Source organism: Oryza sativa, chromosome 4 (genome assembly GCF_034140825.1).
Source record: "Oryza sativa Japonica Group chromosome 4, ASM3414082v1".
Taxonomy (NCBI): Eukaryota; Viridiplantae; Streptophyta; class Magnoliopsida; order Poales; family Poaceae; genus Oryza; species Oryza sativa.
In genome coordinates this window covers 24,876,534-24,885,669 of record NC_089038.1, presented here as the reverse complement: position 1 = coordinate 24,885,669, position 9,136 = coordinate 24,876,534, and the positions used below count along the sequence as shown (strand labels likewise).

Below are 9,136 nucleotides of genomic sequence, written 5' to 3'. Positions count from 1 at the left end.
GAAGCATTGATCATGGATCCAACGGCCTCAAATTGCTTCCTCCGTTCCTCTCAAGAGCTCGATTGAAAACGAACTGCCCCGTCGTTCGCTCATACTTATGTTTTGAATAAATTTCACAAAACTACACGTTTTATGGTCCAAGTTGTAGAAAATCGCACACACTTTGATACTTGACACTTAAGTACATATATTTTGGTAGTGTTGTTTCACAAAACCACACTATCAATGGATGGATTCACCCGTGAAATGACGTGGTTGTTTCACCTAGGACGAGGACATGGCATCCTATTACCAGCCATCGCACAAAATTAATAGGATGCCACGTCCACATCCTAGATAAAACAACCACGTCATATCATGGGTGAATCCATTCATCGATAGTGTGGTTTTGTGAAACTAAACTACCAAAATATATATACTTAAGTACCAAGTGTTAAAATATGTGTGGTTTTCTGTAACTTGAACCATAAAACATATAGTTTTGTAAAATTTACTCCTATATTTATAAGCAAATATTTAATTTTTTTAGTCTTATAGTTTCAAAGTTCATTTTGTGATCTTTTGGTGTAGTACCAAAGCATCCTTTGTACTCCCTATGTTTTAGCTTATAAGATGTTTTGATTTTTGTCAAAATTAAACTACTTTAAATTTAACTAAGTTTATAGGCAAATATAATAATATTTACATAACCAAAATAGTTTTATTAAATTAATAATTAAATTATCATTATTATAAATTTATCTTGGGTCAAAAATATTACTGTTTTTTTATAAATTTGATCAAAGTTGAAGCAGTTTGATTTTGACTAAAGTTAAAACATCTTAACCCCTGAAACGGAGGAAGCACTAAATTAGCTATAAGTTGTACGAAAGCATCCCACTTATGAATCAAATTCTGGAAGATGTGTTGGAGATGTTAGCAGCCTTTGCAGAGAGGACAGTCACTAATTCAGTAAGAAATCGTAGCACTAAATTAATCTTGTCTGTCCTTTTTTTTGGATAAGTGGAGTCATGGTGATAATAAGCTTGCAATCTAAACCTGCATCATCAGAACTCAATGCCTCGGTACCTCAGGAAGGTCTGGGATTGAATTTCTCATTATTTTGGCAGCTTGAGAATCACCATCGCCATCTTATTGAGAGGGTGATCCCTTCCTTTTACCCGTTGAGGCAGTAAGCACGCCTGCTGCGACACAAATAGGATTGTTATGGTAGTCCATACATGAATACAAGAAAAACATAAAAAGGCACACTAAAAAAACATAAGAGCAAGAGTGCACAGAAAAATAACTGGGAAATCGATTCCAGCCAAGTAAGGTCTTATTTGGTTTAGAGTGATTGAAGAGAATTGGAGGAAATTGAGGAGGAATAATTTCACGCCACAATAGGTATGGGATAAATCCGCTCAACTCCCTCCCTCTTGGGAATTAACCAAGCATAGCCTCATAGGGATTAATCAAACAAGGTCTAACTAGCAAACCGCTCCCAGCCAGTGCCGCTAGTCTAATAAGAGCTTTCCCATATAAAAAAAAGACAAACCATGATTATATATCTAGACATACATATCTCCATATATATAGCTAGGTTTTTTTTACATAGGTTATACAAAACTACTCGTCACAACTATAGAGGAGCTAACAGAATTTTTTTAAAAAAAAAACTGGGAAAAAGGGTATGGATAGAGCTGTTATCAGCTGATGATATGCTTGAAAACAATGATTAAATAATGATGGCATAAAGTAAAACTTCAATAATAAAAGGTGGCATAAAACGAAATTTACTTGGGCCACTAGGCGGCCTGTCGCTCGCCCCTCGTGGGTCGTGTGGGTATTTCGGCCCATTTAACGCTAGGCGCTCCGGCTGACGCTGAGCAACCAATCGTGCCAGGATCTTACCAATTTTCACCGTCGAATTTCCTGGCTCAGCGATGCAGGAAAATGAGTGTAGATTGACAAGATCTGCACCTGCTATATGCATTTTCCGTGCATGCCTTTGCTGTACAAAGAACTGTGGAGCACCGAGCACGGCTCAGCTGCTCCGCTCTTGGATCACCTAGATTCATCTATACCTCAACTGTGAATTCAGCTAATCCTGAATTTGTTGATTCAGCTAAAACTGGACATTCAGCAGTATGTAGATTCAACCGCTCTTCGACAAATAGAATTGCATCTACTTAACAAATAAAAAGAAAGAAGAATTAAAAAAAATCAAGAAAAGCATAAGCTTCTCAAGTTCACAATGGAACAGCGAGAAGCTCGAAGAACGACGGCGACTGTGTGGGACTCATCAGCTCCTTCAAGAGGCTTTGCTACTGCTTTGACTACAGTATCTTTTTTTTAAGATAATGAAAGCTTTATTAAGACTTAGTTAAATACACCAAAATGATACATTCCAACTGAGCCCAACTACAGTACCTTCAAATCACCATGGCTCGCTGTTCCCATCATAGCTTCCAAACTGTTCCCAGCTGCATCATTTCCAGATTAGACAACATCCTGGCAAACTCACATATACAACTGAACCAAACACGCACGATCAAAAACTCTGAAAAGAACACGGGATCTAACACTGATAGGAAACTGCAATTTACAACTGTTAAAGTTATTATAAATAACTAAGCTATCCATCTAAAGGGGAAAAAAAAGGGGGAAACAACTAACATCTCTACATGTTCCTAACCATCTAGCGCTACATGCGCCCAACTAAGTATATACATCTGACTGACCATCATAAACATGCTACAGAAGATAAAACAAGGTGAAACGCTCCTGGGAAGCTGGGATCTCTTTTTCCCGAAAACTACCAATGAACATGTTGCGTCAAATTAAGTCATTGCTTCTCACTACTCCGCAATGCCGCCTCGAGCCGCGGAGTCGCTGAGACTATGATGTCCCCATAAGTCTGCTCTTGATTGACTTCTATGAGACTACCACTCTTCAGGATCTGCAGAAGAGAGCAAACGACGATATAAACAATACAAATTGCTGTAAGGATCATAGGGCCTCTGTTATACTTATAGGAGTTGAAAATATGAAACAAACAAACAACTTTTGAGTTTTGATAAACAGAACGGAAATGGAACCAAAGAAGTGCTTGCATATTTCCCAAGTAAAGCACATGAATTGCACTAAAAAATGCACATATTAATTTTATCACAAGGAAGATTGTTCTTGCGTAGAACTGAAATAGATCAGTAATACACAAGATGGGATCCTCAAGACCAGTCATTCTCCAGTGAAAAAGCAACTAAAACTCATGCAGATACTGTGTCCAAGAAATAAGTACAGAAAATGTACCAGAGTTTCATAGAAGAATCTTGCTGAAGTTTTTCTTTTCGTTCCTTCGAGTGCTTGACCAAGGCATACAGAATTGTTCCGTTGTTGGCACTTCTGGTCCACGAGTAGTTGATGGAAGTACCTTGCTACAGTCCTGAATTAGTGCATTTAGAGAATGTTATAGGTTAACGACAACATGAAGAAAAGAAATGAAAAGAAACAGGACAAGTTCATTAGCCACCTTGTTCTTGTTGAACGCAGCAAACCTGTGCAAAATAACAATGTCAGTAGAACTTGGCAAAAACAAAGATCTAATGTACAGGAAAAATAAAAACTAGTATAGGGTGTAAAAGAGTACCTTCATCTCTAGCATGTTGTTCATCCATATGAGTATCCTGCCAGATGCAATTTTCAAATGATTCATTTGCATAAAATATACATTAACAAATGAATTGTTTGCATGGCATTTTGCACACAAAACCAGATATTTTCAAAAGAATTTTATAAAAGAGTTTAATGTAGACAGTGTTACCTCTTCCATACTATCTATATCAGCATCCAATGCCTCGTCGAGCTGTGGATTTTTACTTTTCAATGCATTCAATCTTTCTTGCAGTTCTGTTGAATGAGATTCATGTCCTCCAATTGAGAAATCCTTTTCTTTGACTGTATCGTCATTAAATCTATAGTCTTCATCATTGTGATACTGTGCACTTTCAGTGTAACACCCAACAGTTGCCTGTACACTATCTGTCAATTCATCCAATTTTCTCTTTCTTGGTTCATCTGGAATGCTTTCACCTTCTACATTTTTAGCATCATCGCAGATATTGTTGGATTCAGAAAGCTCCAACGAAAGTCGCCTTCTTGATTTTACTGACTCCCTGCACGAATTTTCTGGTGTATCTGCTGTAATAGTGTGTCTAACGTACACCGAAGTTGGATCTGTGAAAATAAAATGGCCCCTCTTTAGTTAATTATGGAGGTTTCCATCACTAATTGCACCTAGTATAGATGAAGACTTACACAAAATCAATGGATCCATGAAAGTAACTGGCAGAGAACGAATTTTGCCCTCCTTCCAGGTATAAAGACAAGTATGAGGTGCCTTCCTTCTCTGCTGCACTAGATCACTTGCATCCTCTATTGTGTTTCTCAATGTTCTACATTAAGGAGGAAAAAAATCCAAAGCATTAGCAATTAAAAATAGAGAAGTACCACATATTGAAAAATTAATGTTCCAACTTATACTACATGATCATTGATCACATAAAAAATAGTATGGCACTGCAGCCTACCACCTAACCCAAGCCCCCAAACAAAAATAAAGTGCGGGAACAAGAGGCTAGCACCCCAGCCATGATCGCTGGTTCCCACTGCAAACAGGTAGAACCAATGAGAGCACATGTTTTAAGGATTTGAATCCCAGTGGACAACACAAACATCCTCAGGGCCAGCCAACCAAGCATCTTGGTTCTCAGCTTATAATTCTTTATGAGGCTATAGGCTTCATAACTTACAGTACCTTGCCTTGAGCCTTAAATATCTTAGCAAAAAAAAAAAAGGAAGAAGAAGAAGCTGAGAACTTAGATTCATCAAAGAATCCCAAATCCCTGCTTAAGCTGATAAGATGAGCCTAAGTTTGCCAAACCAGCTCCTAGGATACCTAAAAGATCAAACAGGAATAGGTAGTGCAACAGATGGAAGAGCTTCTAAGCTAGAAGCTCTACTTACTCATTTGGTAGAACAATATTTTCATCATACAATACCCATGTTCCTCTTCTTCTAACCTTCCGTTTGTCTCCTCTATCTGTTGGTATATAATCTTTATTGTATAATCCCCTTCTTCGTTTTCTAGTCACCCGGTGCTTCTCCTTTTTAGCTGGTGTAGTAACCATAAATTTAGGAGAGCAGGGTAGCCCTGAATAAATCAGTGAAACCCACACATCACAAATTAAGCATAATAATGACCACAAATAGAAGAGGAATTTTTATCACAAAAATTAAACCTGTGCCACCCTCTGTCATGGGCTCCGGAGTGGAAGGTGACAGCTCATTGATTAGCTTTGTCTTACAGCGCAAAGTTGGTTGTTCAAGAGACCCGGGTTCCTCAAAACCATCACATGATGGATTTGTGTTAGTTCCATGCAGTGACCCATTTTCTGATTCTTCAATTGTGGGACAATTTGCATCACGACTTGGAAAAGTCACATTCTCCACAATATTTTCAGGTATTTGCACTTCCTTACTTCTGTACCAATAAATATGGTCAGCATCAATGCACTATTTTTTCACAAAAATGTTTAAGTAAAAAAAAATTGATGTGACATTAAAATCATAATATGGTAAAACCACAAAAGTAACATTTACTTACCCTGACAAAGGGATGTGGCAAGCAGAATTCCCATTCTCATCCCTATTCAATTCTCTTTGAGGTTTTTTCCCCCTTGTGCTTTTATCTGAAGGATCATTTACTTCAGCCATCATATCCACCATCTCAGGTGGAAGAATACTGTTCCAGAAAAAAAAAAAAGGTCATCGGCAACAGAGGAAAAGTATGCGCACTGTAAAGAGAGAAATGTGACACCATATATACTTACTCCTTCACTGGTGTAAAGCAAGCAGATTCAGCATTGTGATTTTCAGGTTCACCCCCAATGCTACTCAAGCATAGTAGACTGTTGACTTCACTAATGACACTCATCATTTCAGTTGGGATAGTGCTGCATTGAAGCTTCATTCAGAAATTCGGTACAGATAATCTTTTTTAGCATCATTGAGACAGTAATCTCTATACTTACACGCGTACTGGCATAATGCAGGCAGAGTCTAGATCAGCGTATGAGCATGTCATCATCTTATAAGACTGTTCATTGGACCAAAATAAGGCTTTAGTTTCCCAAACAGATAATATACGAAACAAAAGGAAGACATGGTTATTGGATAATAATTAATAAAGGAGTAGCAATTATGTGGTATTATTTATAAATAACACGGGAAAAAATGAAAACCTGGGTGTAATTCGCTAACCCAAGGGCACTAGGCTGTTGTAGGGTGATTTTTTGGTCGTGTATCACCTTGTGTGGTGCTGTTTGTAGATGTGTGAAGGGCTCGTGAGCCCTTGGTTGTATGGGTGGTTTGTTTTTTCTTAATGAAATGAAGCGCAGCTCTCCTTCATTTTCTAAAAAAAATAAGACAATTACAGAACTAACCCCCTAAACCCCTCAGCAACTGACAAGTGGCACCTGTAGCAGTTCTCTAAATTGTTGAACAGAATAATTAGCACAAGGTACAGGACTGCAGCCAGCATCACACTGGTATTCACAGACTTGGTATATGCCAGTCAAAGCATTAGCGGACTCGAGTCCTTTTTTTTTTCAAAAACTACAGTGCTTGCCTAATCAGTACTTTGTCCCAAAATGTAAGCAGTTCTAGAGGTTTTCACGGGAATTAAGAAAATAGGTGCGGTTGAATGGTGGAAGGTTGTGATCGGTTGAGAAGAGAAAGTAGGTGCAGAAATTTAACGGGATATGGCTGTGCTTGGTTCAAATGACGAGGTAGGTGGAGAATTAGCTACATTTTGGGACAAATTTGAACGCTAGAAATACCTACCATTGGGATGGAGGGAGTAGTACTTTCGGCTACCTGGGAGCCTACCTCACTTTGGGATCACTGGATAACACATTCACCTGGCCACCCTATATCAATGCTTAGCAATACCAGGTGTTTCTTATCTAGTATGCATACCATTAGTTAGTTTTTCCATTTCTTCATTTCAGATGTTACTAAATACAGCTCGTGTATGCATGCATGTGTTGGATGGAGTGTGTAGCTCAGTGGTAGAGCACCCAGTAAGGTGACGCCCACCCAGGGCTCAAATCCTGGGTGCCACAGTTCTGTCCACATCGCTGCACAAGGTTTCAGTGGGCACCTTCTTTAAAGCTAAGTCAACGACGACGTCCTACCCCTTGATCAAGTTTTTTTTTTTGTGCATGCATGTGTCGGTAAGTGGTGTGGACAATACAGGAGAGAGCAGTGTACCTCAAACAAACAGGATGTATGGTGATTCTCATCTTCCAACATGGTACCTATACAAAAGAATGCAGAACGTAAATAAAATGGTTTCTTAGCAGTGGTAAAAACATCAATCACAGCAGTTCTACCTTGATGTGGCAATTGGTGATGATCCACGTCATCATCATCCCTACAAAGAAAGTTTTAAAAATAGATCAGAAACCACAATTTTAAGCAACAAGCTAATAAAACTAGTATAGGACCAAAACCTGTTACCTATCTTCAGGAATCCCCAAATCAAAAGAGTCAAGCTCAAATCTTTTGGGTATTGTGAAAGTTGGAAGATCAGGTGTAGCATGTGTGTCTCGAACTTCAGTTATCTGTGAAGTAGCTCTTGTTTCTGCTCTAGTTGTTCGCACAGCTTGCATAGGTATTTTTACCTTGTAAGCACCTTCTTGTCTTACAACTAATCTTCTTGCGCGAACAGGTTTCTTCGCTTGCTTTGAAACTCTATTTGTTGCTCCTCCAGTTGGGATACTTAGTTCATTGCAATGTGCTGATCCATATGATCCAAGAAGCTCATTGCATTCATGGCAGAGGTATTCCACTTTCTTGGAATAAATCCTAACAATGCCAAGCAGAAGCAGTCCCAATACTCTGTATGTGGTTTTGTCGTTGTCATCAGGCAAAATCTTATCTGCCAGGGGAAAGAGGAAATGTGCAAGCGTTACGAGCATATTAGGGAAAGAATGCTAAAAATAAATCGATCTAGAAAAGGAAAGCGTTATAAAATGTCACAACCCGCATTTACTGTTCTAATTTGTTTCATATGCTTTGGATATAGCATTTCCCTTCTTATTAGTTCCACACTTTTGACACCTGTATTTCCGTTACGAGTCAGACCAAACAATATTTACAGGACTACTAGATTTGTTCAATGCTATTAAATTTAGGGATTACAAGGTATTCCTAGTTGGCGCCCGAATCTTGGGTATATGCTTGGGCCTTATTAATAGAACCATACGTAGAACCGTCGTCGTACAATGACCCTAAACCCCAAACCCCAAACCGATGCCATCTACAAAGTACAAAACTCTTCACCATCCAAAAACCCATACCCACAGGTCCATGTTATTACACCCAAGGTGCTACCTTTTCCTTTCACCTCGAGATTTCACATGGAAAATCAAATTGCCACAACGATTACCACAATACAGTATAGAAGGGTACCGAGGCCATGACAGCAAACAACTCCTCTCAAATTCCATTCCCTTTCTTCTTCTTTTTTTACCAGATTCTCATCACATGATTCGCTTCATTTCTATAACCTAAAGCCCCGGATAAACCCCTCTTCCGCACACCGCCTCCCACACTGTTCCACTGCCTCCCACCTAGACCGCAAATTCGACATAAAAACCCACGAAAAATACGCACTTTTTTCTCTCTCTCGCGCGCGCGCGCTGAGGCCGAGGAGTGGGCATCGCATCGCTTACCGACGCAGGCGACGACGTTGGTGCGAACCACCTGGTCCCGGCTGAGCGCCGCCACGCCGCTGACCGCCGCCACCCACACCGTCCCCAGCACCCCCTTCTTCGACAGAAGCACCTTCGAGCAAGACATCCCCCGCCTCCACCCCAAGCCAACAAAAAAACACGCCCTCCACCCCGTCGACCCCCCGCCGCCGCCACCAACAATGCAAGCGCGCCTCGCGCGGGCCGCCGCGCCAATGGCCCTCCGCCCCCTCCTCGCCGCTACGGACGGAGCCGGAAGCAGCCCGAGAGCTCGCCGCCTCGGGTTTTTTTTTTCTTTTTCTTTTTTTACGGTTGCGCTCTTGGAGGAGAGGCGAGGC

General features: G+C 40.1%; 1 protein-coding gene across 2 annotated transcripts; it reads right to left on the bottom strand.

Annotated features, from left to right (window-relative positions):
- Positions 1–2,543: 2,543 nt before the first annotated feature.
- Positions 2,544–9,136, bottom strand: LOC4336225 (sister chromatid cohesion 1 protein 2). 2 transcript variants are annotated; one of them, XM_015780233.3, is made up of 15 exons: positions 8,781–9,136; positions 7,564–7,984; positions 7,437–7,477; positions 7,315–7,361; positions 6,075–6,139; positions 5,874–5,996; positions 5,648–5,785; positions 5,283–5,524; positions 5,008–5,194; positions 4,300–4,436; positions 3,806–4,218; positions 3,632–3,668; positions 3,515–3,539; positions 3,295–3,427; positions 2,544–2,941 (listed from the first exon to the last, which is right to left on the bottom strand). In XM_015780233.3, the coding sequence occupies exons 1-15, from the start codon at positions 8,905–8,907 to the stop codon at positions 2,828–2,830; spliced, it is 2,250 nt and encodes a 749-aa protein (XP_015635719.1). In that variant the 5' UTR covers positions 8,908–9,136; the 3' UTR covers positions 2,544–2,827. The 2 variants fall into 2 exon arrangements, with proteins under 2 accessions (XP_015635719.1, XP_025880972.1); XM_026025187.2 differs by having other exon boundaries at positions 5,283–5,521.